This window comes from Molossus molossus, unplaced genomic scaffold, assembly GCF_014108415.1.
Source record: "Molossus molossus isolate mMolMol1 unplaced genomic scaffold, mMolMol1.p scaffold_m16_p_5, whole genome shotgun sequence".
NCBI classification, from domain to species: domain Eukaryota; kingdom Metazoa; phylum Chordata; class Mammalia; order Chiroptera; family Molossidae; genus Molossus; species Molossus molossus.
The window spans coordinates 74,484,917-74,498,619 of NW_023425388.1; the positions used below are offsets into that span (position 1 = coordinate 74,484,917).

The 13,703-nt window shown below is 32.5% G+C and overlaps 1 protein-coding gene across 2 annotated transcripts in view; it reads right to left on the reverse strand.

Moving 5' to 3' along the window:
• Positions 1–13,703, reverse strand: part of NECTIN3 (nectin cell adhesion molecule 3) — a 115,302-nt gene that overhangs the window by 51,411 nt on the left and 50,188 nt on the right. The window contains exon 6 of one of the 2 annotated variants that reach the window (XM_036243005.1): positions 8,917–10,238. The exons of the other annotated variant lie outside the window; for it this stretch is intronic. Within the exon in view, the coding sequence (XP_036098898.1) occupies positions 9,658–10,238 (581 nt within the window). The 3' untranslated portion in view covers positions 8,917–9,657. Of the gene's footprint in view, positions 1–8,916; positions 10,239–13,703 lie in introns of those variants that run through there. 2 annotated transcript variants of the gene reach the window in all.

Genomic DNA, 13,703 nt, shown 5'->3' on the forward strand with positions numbered 1-13,703 from the left:
AAAAATAAATAAATAAAGGAGAAGGCATTTGATAAAAATAAATTCTGTACTAGTGTGTACGATGGGCACTGGTAGTTCCGATTGGTCCATGTGTGAGGTGTTCACGAGCCACACAGGGATTCATAATGTCTTATGTGAAGTGTGGAGCGGGAAAGTTCCAGAATGAAATCAAGTAGGTTGTTACACCCTTACTTGGCTGTTACCCCTTAGCACAGTCAGCATCATGTGATCAATTGTGACGTATGAGAGCTCAGCAGAATGAACAAACCTATGTGGAGTTAACTAACAGTCAAAAAGGTAAAGGAGGGATGACACGGGTGACCTGTGTGACAAGTGACCATCTGAATCATGGAGCAAGTGAGGGTATCATTGCTAATCCATGCTATATATTAATACACATTTATTCCCCATGAATATCATTTCTCCAAAGAACTGGCAGAATGAAGAGAACCCAATAATAGAGGCACAAATAACAACAAAAAACAAAAACTGTCAATGCAAATGTTACTCTTAATACACAAACTTTATCAGTTACATTATGAAGTAAAACCATGGCAATCTAATCAGATGAGATGAGTCAACCAAAAAAAAAAAAAAGTCAAATACATTAAGAGACCAAATAACATTTTAGGTTCACTCTCAATAAACCTCACACTAAACCCATACTATGCTGAAATCATATCTAATGTGAGGGGTGAGTTTATTGTGATTAGCAAGACATTGAAAAACCAAACATTTTGAACATGAAGACAAGCTCTAAATATTAGTTTGCAATTAAACTCTTGAGGTCCCCAACAATATACTCCCATCCATTTGAATCTACTTGTTTTTAAAAGGTAGCATTTTAGTTATCACACCTGAAAAACAAGTATCAAAATATATTGAACCTGAATTCACATCTTTAAATCATTGAATCAAAAAGTATAAAATCAAGATTAAATAAAAAAAATGAAGCACATTCATGCAGGGTTATTTTTAAACATTATTTTTTACAACAATTAAAATATTTTAGTGAGAAAAAAAGTTGACTTTAATATGAAGGACACAGTCTCCCCAAATATTTCTGCTTTAGTGAAACAATTATTTTTAAAATATTCCATCAAATGATAAAACTTCTATTAAAAATTTTTTTTTCTTTATTGATTTTTAGAGAGAGAGGAAGGGAGAAGAAGAGACAGACAAAAACACTGATGAGAGAGAACATGGACTGGCCAACTCCTGTATGCCCCCCACAGGGGTTGAGCCCACAACCTGGTCATGTGCCCTGATGAGGAATTGAACCAGCAACCTCTTAGTGTATGGGTCAATGCTCAACCACTGAACCACACCGGCTGGGCAAAACTTCCATTTTTGAGTATTTTTATAATGCATAGAGCAAACGTCTATAGTAGCACATATATAATTTGTAATCAATAGGTACAGAAAAGAGTACTGAAAACCACTGATTTAAAGAAGATGGATAGGGATCATATCTCGACATAATAAAGGTCATATATGAAAGACCTACAGCCAACATCATACTCAATGGACAGAAACTAAAAACATTTCCATTAAGAACAGGAACAAGACAGGGATGTCCACTTTCGCCACTCTTATTTAACATTGTACTGGAAGTCTTAGCCACAGCAATCAGACATGAAGAAAAAATAAAAGGGATCCAAATTGGAAAGGAGGAAGTGAAACTGTCATTATTTGCAGATGACATGATATTGTACATAGAAAACCCTAAAGACTCCATCAAAAATCTATTAGACTTAATAAATGAATTTGGCAAAGTAGCAGGATACAAAATTAACGTCAAGAAATCGACGGCATTCTTGTACACCAATGATGAACACACAGAAAGAGAAACTGAAAAAACAATCCCATTTACCATCGCGCCAAAAAAATTACAATACCTAGGAATAAACTTAACCAAAGAAGTAAAGGACCTATATGAAGAAAACTACAGGTCATTGAAAAAGAAATAGAGGAAGATATAAAAAAGTGGAAGCACATACCCTGTTCATGGATTGGAAGAATTAACATCATTAAAATGTCCATACTACCCAAAGCAATCTATAGATTCAATGCAATCCCCATCAAAATACCAACGACATACTTCATAGAACTAGAACAAATACTTCAAAAGTTCATATGGAACCAAAAAAGACCCCGAATAGCCACAGCAATCTTGAAAAAGAAGAACAAAGTAGGTGGGATCACAATACCAGATATAAGATTATACTACAAAGCAACAGTAATCAAAACAGCCTGGTACTGGCACAAGAACAGGCATATAGAACAGAAATGAAAACCCAGAAATGGACCCAAGGCAATACGCTCAATTAATATTTGACAAAGGTGGCAAGAGCATACAGTGGCGTAAAGACAGCCTCTTTAATAAATGGTGTTGGGAAAATTGGACAGCTACATGCAAAAAAATGAAACTAGACCATCAACTTACACCATATACCAAAATAAACTCAAAATGGATAAAAGACTTAAATGTGACCCGTGAATCCATAAAAATTCTAGAAGAAAATGTAGGCAACAAAATGTCGGACATCATACACAGCCGAATTTTCACTGATACATCACCTAAGGCAACAGAAATAAAGGAGAAAATGAACACATGGGACTACATCAAACTAAAAAGCTTCTGCACAGCAAAAGACACAATCATCAAAATGGAAAGGCAACCCACTGTATGGGAGAACATCATTGCCAATGATGTATCAGATAAGGGGTTAATCTCCAATATATAGAGAGTGCTCATACAACTCAACAAAAGGAAGACAAAGAACCCAATTAAAAAATGGGCAGAGGAGCTGAATAGACACCTCTCCAAACAGGACATACAAATGGCCAAAAGACATATGAAGAAATGCTCAACATCACTAATCATCAGAGAGATGCAAATTAAAACAACAATGAGGTATCACCTCACACCTGTCAGAATGGCCGCCATCAACAAATCATCAAACAACAAGTGTTGGCGAGGGTGTGGAGAAAAGGGAACTCTAATACACTGCTGGTGGGAATGCAGACTGGTGCAGCCGCTATGGAAAACAATATGGTGCTACCTCAAAAAATTAAAAATTGAACTTCCATTTGACCCAGTGATCCCACTGCTGGGAATATACCCTAAGAAGCCTGAAACACCAATCAGGAAGGATATATGTACCCCCATGTTCATAGCAGCACTATTTACAATAGCTAAGATCTGGAAACAGCCCAAGTGTCCACCAGTAGATGAATGGATAAAAAAGCTGTGGTACATATACACAATGGAGTACTACGCAGCGGTAAGAAAGAAAGATCTCTTATCCTTTGAGACGACATGGAGGGACCTGGAAAGTATTATCCTAAGTGAAAGAAGCCAAGCAGAAAAAGACAAATACCACATGATCTCACTTATATATGGAATATAATGAACATAACAGTCTGAGGAATACAGTAGACCCAGACACATGGAAGTAGGGCACAGACTGACATCCCTCAGAAGAGGGGATGTGGGGGTGGGGTGGTGGGAAGAGATAAACCACAGAACTTATATGCATGTATGCATGACCAATGGACATGGACAACTAAGCCGGGGACAGGGCGGAGGTGGGGTGGGGTGGGGGGTGCCAATGGGGTAAAAGGGTAAAATATCTGTAACAAAAAAATAAATAAAAATTCATATAAAAAAAAAGAAGAAGAAAAAAAAAATAAAGAAGATGGATAAAAACTAAAATAAAATGTGTCCGGCCGGTGTGGCTCAGTGGTTGAGCATCAACCCATGCACCAAGAGGTCACCAGTTCAATTCCTGGTCAGGACACATGCCCAGGTTGTGGGGGGCATGCAGGAGGTGGCCAGTTGATGTTCTCCCTCATCGATGTTTCTATCTCTCTCTCCTCTTATTTCTTCTCTCTCAAATCAATAAAGGAAAATAAATAAATAAAATGTGAGAAGTTACACTTAAGTAGATAAAAGTTCACATAAAAGAATATGGCAGCAATTATTAATTCTAAAGGGGAAAGGAATTCCATAAAGCTATAGTTTGAACTGGACCTTGCATATGGACTGGTTTCCCAGGGTGGAAAGGGAATTTCAGGTAAAGGGAGCAGCATGGACATAAGTACTCAGACATCAAAGTACATTGCATAGTGAGAGAAATTAACAAACTTGGACATTAAGTAGATTCCTTGTTAGTAGATCTAATAGAAAAAAAGCAGGTATTATATGCCTATCATATGGAAGAACATACTACCATTTAAGATAATCTTTTCTCCCCAATTAAACAATCATATCAAGGCTCTAGAACTCACTGTCAATTATCCAGAAAATACAGAGGTGCAATTAGCACAATCCAAACTAGGAAACTATAGGACAAATAAATTGCAAGAAAAAAATGAGGGACTAGGGCAACTGGCATTCGAACCCATTACACCTAATCATTCAAAGACATTACACCTAATCACAATGTATGGATCATAGGCACATACAAATTAAAACTAAAAAAGTATGTGATTAGAAATTTGAATGCTCACTGGATACTTGATATAAATTTTCTGGCATAATAATGAATCTTTAGTTACTTCTTCCTAATGTTCTTTATTTTTTAGAGCTATATGCTGATACATTTACAGATGAGATAATGGCAGGAGGGATTATGTAGGAGTTTGAATGAAACAAGACTAACCATGAATTGGTAATAATTGTAGCAGGTGGTACATGAAGGTTCACTTCATTATTCTGTCCTACTTTTATAAATCTCCATAATAATTTTATTTTATATTTTTAAAGGAGGCCAAGGACTCTACATCATTACCTTTAACTGTTAAATCAAACCATCCCTTCAGGATTGGTTTCCCATGAGATAATTTTCATAACTGAGACTGTGAAATTAGGTATATCTATACAGAAACACTCTGCATATAAGCGAGAATTAATCTCATTTTGAGAATTATTTATATTCTGAAGTTATTCTATTCAAGTCACTTTTCACTATGCTTCATCCATAGCACCCAGTCAGCAAAAACAGCAGTTATTAACAAAGGCAAGTAAAATAAGACATCTCAAAATTAAATCAACTTTTAGCCATCTAAATTGAAATAAACGTATCTATGACAAAGGTTCAAGAAAGGCCCTGGCCGGTGTGGCTCAGTTGGTTGGGCATCCTGTGCAACAAAGTGTTGCTGGTTCAACCCCCAGCCAGGGCACATGCCCAGTTGCAGGCTCCATCGCTGGTAGGGCACAGGAGGCGGCCAGCCTATCAGTGTTCCACTCCCACATCAATGCTTCCCTTTCCTTCTCTCCCTTCCTCTCTAAAAATCAATAAAAATATTTAAAAAAAAGAACCCCCAAGGGTTTATACAGTAAAAGTTTTTGTAAACTATGTTTGGTTTCAAGCTCATCATGGAAATTTATCACTACTCAGTGGAAAAAAAAAAAGTACAACTTACTGGAAGAAAACAAAGTATTTTTAAACACTGTATACTGTGTATACTATTTTAAAGGTTCTTTCATGCATGAATTTTTATTGGTATAATCAGAGGGAAACCAAATTTAATCCATTCAAAATGTTACTGAAATTAGGAATTGCTGCTTGCTCTGAAATTAAACTTAAAGTTTAGAAAAATAATTATAATTTTATAAGTGAGACAGAAAAAGGGAGGTGATAACAATTAGCAACAAGGGTGTTTAAAACCAAAGTAGCTCATAAGCAATAAGTAAAAAACACTAAATGCCAACTTTAAAATATCTTATTAAATATGTTAATTCTAAATTGAAAGTCAATGTATAAAATTTGAATTATGCAAAGTCACAGCAAAAACATTTAAAAATTGCTAGGGCTAGAGAGTAAAGATAATTAGTGATAGAAAACGTATTCATGATGTATACATGAGATAGGAATTAAATGATTAATTAAAAACAAAGTATATAATGGCAAACATTCCAACTTGGACACTCCCTGAACTTTAACTGTATCCTTAACCTGATAGACTTATTTGAAAAGAAAATAATTTGATTTCTAAATTCCACAAAACATCATTAAAAAACTACGTTACACACACAGACACACGCCAGCAAATATCATAATAAGGACAAAGAAGGCTTGTTATAGAAATATGCCTCTAAAGAATTTTAAAAAAAAACAAACTTTAATTTATTGTATAGCTATTGGGGCTAACACCTGATAAGTAACTTGGAATAAAAAAAAAATACTAGTACTAATTAAAATTCAATCCAAACCCAATATAAAAAAAATTTCAGAAAGCTTTTTATAGATGATACATTTCTAATTAATAAGCAAACAGGAAAAATAATTTGATCGATAAATCATTCCTATCTTAGAATTTAAAATTCAATAGGGGTTCTTCCTTTGTTCTATTTTACATTGATTACTTCTACATATAACAATGTCTTATTTGTTCATATACCTTGTTTTAGCAGTATCTACTAAAAGCAAAATCAAACTCAAATCAGATGTTTTCACATATAAAATGGCTACATTCTTCTCAATTTCTGTACTTATACATTGTACTTCCTACAGTCCTTATGTTAAACATTTAGCCAATGTTATTTTTATAAAACTTTTCACTATATGGCTGTTAGAAACAATTTAGAATAAGTAGGACTTACTACTGAAAAACCTTAATGGTTTCTTTAATATTAGACTTATCAAATAGAAACCTTTTAGGCACATGGTAAAATACTAAATTACAAAACACTTCTTAAACATCAGTTTTAAAGCTAACTCCTTGCCTACTGAAGTTTCTATGTATTTTAATTAAGATTGACAGAAAAAATAAGAGTTACATTAATCTCCATTGCATTATACAAATAGTTTAACTAGTGTGAAAGAAAAACCTAAATACAAAAATAAAAAACCAGTTCAAAGAACATGAAAGAAATAAATATAAACATGGTCAAAATACTATTCTTTCAACTTGTCTGAGAATTTTCATATATATCTTAGCTGTGAGCATCACTGATATTCAAAAATTAACACAATTGTTGATTTCCTATAACTATTCATGTTTATAAACAAGTCTCTGTGTAAACATACACAAAACTCTAATAAACAGTGCAGTGCTTCAGAAAGTCTTAAGCACTAGTATCAGATTCTTAAAAATTTGAAATCTTTTAGTTTGCCAAGTAGTTTAGATTAAGGATACAGAAATATATCAAATACTCATTTGCAGTTTTCCATGCATCCTCTTCAGCCAAAAACAAAAGAAAAAAAAAATCCCTAACTGCACAATGGCCACAGTATAAAGGAAATTAATAATCACTAAGTAGATTATTTTTATTTCTGAAATATAGTTCTTGAAATACATTTCTAATTCCCTTCAGATTATACTCAAGTTGAGACTAATACAATATCATAAATATAAATGCTCATATTCATATAGCATTGCAAATTATTGTTCTAAAGATGAAATTTGTTTTTAAAAAGCCACAAATTTACATCATCCATGGTAAGAAAACGTAGATTCATCTTTCTCGTGGCCATATCATTGCAATACTTACATATATTTTTTCTTTTTTTTAATCCTCACCCGAGGACACTTTTGCATTTATCTTCAGATAGAGTGGGGAAAGAGAGAGAGAGAAACATCGATGTGAGAGAGACACATCCATTGGTTGCCGCCCATACAACCCCAATTTGGGCCGAGGACAAACTGCAACCGAGGTACATGCCCTTAGCAGGGACCAAACCCGGGACTCTCTGGTCTCCGGGCCGACGCTCTAACCACTGTGCCAAACCGGCCAGGGATATACATATATATATACACACACACATAAAAGTCACTTCAATCCCAAAGTCAAGAAAGTTTTTCTTCCAAAGATACTTAATATTTGTATATCAGTGGTTATATTTAAAATCAAATATTTTTAACAAGATACCATTGATATCCTTAATTCATATTACAGCCTTATACGAAGTGTTTGGGAAAATAAGTTTCTAATTTTCAGAAAATATTGATAGTTAAAATAAAAGAAACTAGGTTATAATCATTTATAATAAAGCCTTAACTACTTGTAAAGGTCTATGAACATGTTACAGCTTTGTCTTATAATTTTTTTAGATTTAACAAGGATCAGAAGGGGGAGAGTTGAAGGTAAAAAAAAAAGTACCTACTTTGCTTTTTTATTAACAAAATAATTTATTTAATTTATGATTCTCCTACTTACTTCCATTTCAATTCCCTGGCAAACACCTAAGGCAATTCTATACAGTCCTTTTTTAAATGAATCATCAACAGAAAAAAAAAAAACATATCCTTTGGGCTTCAAAACAGTTGTCATTATTACAATTTTATAGGACTCCACAGTAGAAGCAATTTAATTACCTCAAAAAGAAAATCCACATTTGAAGATTTATATAACATCGTTTTTTCAAGATACATTTCTGAAAAAAATATACTTAATGAATTATGTAACAAAAACAAAACAAAAATCTCATGATGTTTCCAGTTTTAATTGGAAAAACAAAAATCTTGAAACATATACATACATTTAGGAGGATAAAGAGGATGGTTTGACAATATCTATTAGCATTAGTGATTGGTTTTATAATTCAGATTTTTCTTGTTAAATCTCAAGTTCCCAAGTTTATCTAATTTTTTTTTCTGTATATTTACCCGTTTGAAAAATATCAATATTAAATGACTAAAACAAAATGGTCTAGAAAATTATTTGTATAGATTCTTGGCTGAAACATCTCATTTCTAAAATTGGCATTCCAATGCTAGTTTGCCCATGTTTACCCATATAACAAAATGCCCTCTCTGCTCTATACTTAACTGAGTACCGTATTATTATTATTCTTATATTTAGGACATAAAGCATCAAAACAAAACTACCACTTACTGTACCAAAATCCATGTTCACATGACTATATAAGAAGTGACCTCCAGAGATGAAAAACATTGTAATCATTATGATGTTTAAAAGGCATGTTTTTATTACTCTTGCATGTATTCTGGCCAAAAATATTGAGCAGCTAATTATGCTCTTCCACACATGGTCACTGAGTTTACTACCACAGTTTTAGTGCAAAGAAATATATTTGAAAAGCCACTCTACAGTAATTATGGCAAGGCTCATTAAAATGCAGAGGTAAAGATTCCATTTGTAGAGAAACTTAGAAAATAATGTTTGAAAAGGAAAGGTGTTTCATTAGACTGAATACTTTTTGTATACTAAAAAATATATATAAACATTTCTTGAGTTAGTCAATTTTGATGTAGTATCATTTAGTGGTGATAAAGTTTGAGAGGTATGTTTAACAAACATTGTAATTGAGATTATAGTCTTAGGTAAACATTTAATACACAATGCCAAGATAGTTTCCTTTTTTTTTTTTTTAATATTTGTACCAAAAAAGTCATACATTTAATGTTGACATTTCTTCTTACCTGTATGCCTCAGATCAATAAAGTACTCTGCATTAAAATTTAAATCTTGAGACAGTAGTACAGCATTGAAAAAAATTGTAAAGCAGCTCAGATACATTGAACCCAGATTTTACATTTTCATCTGTCAAATTAGAATATAAAAAGTAAGCTTGAAAATCAAGGTGTAAAAGCTTATTCTTCCTCAAGAAAAAGTATGAACAATTTGAAAATGATCAACTAGTATGAATGAAACATTGTACATAGTTAAGTCACATTTAGTGGTTGCTAAACATACCACTCCCTCCTGGAAATTACGGAACCATCTACATGTGAAACTAAGTCATCTTCATTTTCGTCATAATGTTCATCATTGACGAACTTCATTCCCATTTTTAGATCTTCATAATAATCCATTGGTCTTTCAAATCTACTGAGATTTTCTACATTGTTCCACTGGGTTTTTTCAGGCTCTTCTAAATAGTCTTTCCGTATTAGGTTGTTCACTGGATTTTTGTTTTCTTTTTTTACACTGTCTGGGTAAGAATCAAGCTCATCTTGTTGAAGGACATCTATTTGAGATTCTTTTTGCATATCTGATGGTGGAATGTAGTTCTTGGCAAAATAATCTCCACGAAACGTCCGTCTTCTCCTATAGCAGAATATTCCAGCCAAAACACTTACAAGTATTACGAAGAGAGCCCCACCCACTACACTAGCAATGATTGTGCCAATTGTGTCATCCTTAATTGTTGCCAAAGTTGACAATGGAAAGGGCAATTTTTTAACTTCTTTTGTTAAATCTTCGATGTCAGCAGTTGAGGGATGCCACTGAACTGTAGGCTGAAGGGTGGTAGTAGTAGGAGGATCTAATGGAAACAGTAAAGATAGACAAGACACAGAGAAGCAAAGAATGTCAATGCAGGCTGATTCAGCAGCAAGTTGAAAAGACAGCACAGTTAATGAATATATATTCATAGTAACAATAGTTTTTCATTCTTAATTTGATTTAAGATTAGAATGTAATGGTACTTCCATATATTTTTTAAAATGACAAAACTGACATTTAGTCAATTATCAATGAAGTAAAAGGAGTAAAAATTATGTACAGTATAAATCCTGAATTATTCTATTCCATGTTTAAATGTGCTATTGTACTCAAAAAAATTGTTTTTGTTGTCTTTAAATAAAGAGCATTACTTAAGTGTCCTATATACAGCTGGCTTAAGAATGATCATACCAAAATTAAATCAAATAAGTCAAATATAAAAGTTTTTAGCCAGTAGCACAAGGAAATTAAAAAGAAGAATGAAAAGAATTAAAGTAGGTTTTCTTAATATCCATTTTACCTAATGTGGTTTATTTTTGTAAGATCTGAACTTATTTATAAAAGAATGAAAAACTATAGAATCTTGTTAAGTGGTCACAGAATAAGCTGTTGGTTTAATAATTCTCTCAAAAATATTTTCCTCAAATAAAGAGAACGCTTCAATTTTTAAAAAGGACATATACAGTAATACCATTATTTAGTAATTAAAAAAATAAAAAGTATATTTCAACTGTGTTAGCCAAATGGGCTATTATCAAATGAGACTAAGAGACAAAGTAAAAACATGTAAACTCTAAAATGTTATAAAAATGTCATCGTTGTATCTATATCCCATGGGTAAAATATCTGAACACTTAGGAAATTGAGATATCAACCATATCTGCAAAATTTAATGTCACATTGTTTTAGCATTGAATCTCAAAAAAAAGTAGCTAATATTTTAGAGAGAACATTCTAATAATACTTAAATATTAGATGCAAATGATCCTGTGTATTGCCATTAGAATACAGAGAAAATAGCCATTAATATTAAAAAGCAACTAAACATAAACAGTAAAAATTAAAGATTGGTTAATTATCAATTAGGTGGTATCTGTAGGTCATGTTACACAAAACTCTAGAGTTTGAAAAAAGAATGAGATAAAAAAATCTTGAATTTCTTCATTGATAAAAATAAATGACCCAAATGGTAATCTCCTATAATTAATTTTTAAATGAGTGGTACTGATAGAGCTTTTAAAAAATGATTGTTAGAAAAATACTAAATCTACATGGGATAAGTTATTCTAAAATTACAAGCTAAAGAAAAATACTTACTGAAACAGGTTTCATCACGGAATGCCATATGTATAGAATGTGGTAAAAATTTAGCAAGTACAGTATAAAATTTAATAAGTACAGTTTAACTAATTTCCTATGAGTGTAAACCAATATAACAGGCAATCCTGTCAAGTACCTTGAAGTGAATAATAGTTATCATATTATATGTAAGTGAATCAAAAAAGAGTTTTAATTTGTGAGAACATATTCACTAGCTGAACAAATTTAATCTTAAAAAAGAAACAATTGTGGAATTGCAGGATCTTTTCTAGTATTAAAGTAGTAAAGCCTCATATAATCCAACTTCACAGAACCAGGCTATTAAAGAAATAAACTAAAAATTAGTAATTTGTAAAACAAGTCATGTATTTTCTGAGGAGGGAGGACTAATGGAAAAGTCAAGTTTTAAGTATTAAATGTCATCTTTACAATGATTCCCAAAGAAATTGTATTACAATAAACTGGTAGCATGTTTAAATAAAAGTACAAATCACCTAAGTAATTACTTTTAATTCACACATTTTTATATACATAAAAATTTAAACGTTTTTGATAGCTCTTAATGAAATGTATTTTTCTCATAACAGTGCATATACCTCAGCTCATACCAAGTATAAGACATATAACAACATTTTTGCCAAGTGTCCTGAAAACAACAATCCCTGCCATATACTATGTCTACTTGAATGTTCTTTATGTGAACAAAGACAGGTATCTGTCTACATCAGAATGATCAAAATACAGCTTTCAGAAAAGCTAACTACAAACAAACAAACAATAGTACCTCCAAAAAACACCTATTTAAAAATCTTATTTAATTTTCTCAGTGGTTCTAGAAATTTTTCACCATCCCCTCCCTCAACTAGTGTTAAAACCAGCACAGCCTATTAATGATTGCATGAAAGTGGGACTAGTGTTAATACTTGATTATTTTGTATTTTTAAGCAATGGACATATGACAATGCATAAGACATTTATTCATATTTTCTAATTCTTTCCCTCCTCCAAGATAATTACAGTGTAAGTCACAATTCATGTAGGGAGGCAGAAAGACTAGCATTTTGTAATCACCAATAGGTACTTATTTATCATGATTTAAAATCCTTCCCAACAGCATCTCTTATTTTTTCAGTCAGAATTTTTTTTATATTCTTTGCTGAACATGTGATAAATGAGTATACAACAAAGCAATCAACTATATATAGACTGAGTTCTCCATACCTAAATAACTTCTTAAGTTTCTTAATCAAATTAATGAGTTCTTCCAAATAGGAAAACATATAGGCCAATAAGGTCCCTGTAGCTATGAAGTATATTTTAGCATAATTATTGTGTTTAAAAAAATTAAATTGATTTTTTTCTTTTAGACTTTATATGAATTCTTTAAGTAAACAATATCTATGAACTTTGAAGTTTAAAGATTGCTAAGAATGTGTGAATTCTTAAGTCTGATTAATATATCTGGATCCTAAAATCAGTATGATTAGAAATTCAAGATTTGCACAGAAATGTCCTCTGAGTTTTAGAAATGGGAGAACTTATGTGATATATACAAATTGCTTCCCTATTCTCAAAGAGAAGTAAGAGGTATCAGGGAAAAAATACACACCAAAAGCAACTAGTAAAACACATAGTGGACAAGAGAGCCATCGTATTCCCATGAGTAAGAACTGAAGACTAATACTACAGTCTTGAATCAATCATCTCTTGTCCAAAATCTTATGCTTACCAATGTGAAAAATGTATAACAAAATTATGAACAATTTCTCTCAGAGATGCTAACTCTACTCTGTTCTGAGTAGAACTTTTAGTCTCCATCATAAGGTATTCTTTTTACAAATATTTTAAATAATCATTTCTAAAAATTATAAACATCGCCCTGGCCGGTTTGGCTCAGCGGTTAGAGCGTCTGCCTGCGGTCCAGAGAGACCCGGGTTCGGTTCCCGCTAAGGGCATCTACCTCGGTTGCAGTTTGTCCCCGGCCCTGGTTGGTCATGCGGGTGGCAGCCACTCAATGTGTCCCTTTCACATCGATGTTTCCCTCTCTCTCTCTTCCTCTCTCCCTCCCACTCTATCTGTACAAAAATGGAAAAATGTCCTCGGGTGAGGATATTAAAAAAAAAAAAAAAAGAAAATTATAAACATCAATTTTAATACTGAGGTAAAAAATTTTTTCCAATGAAAA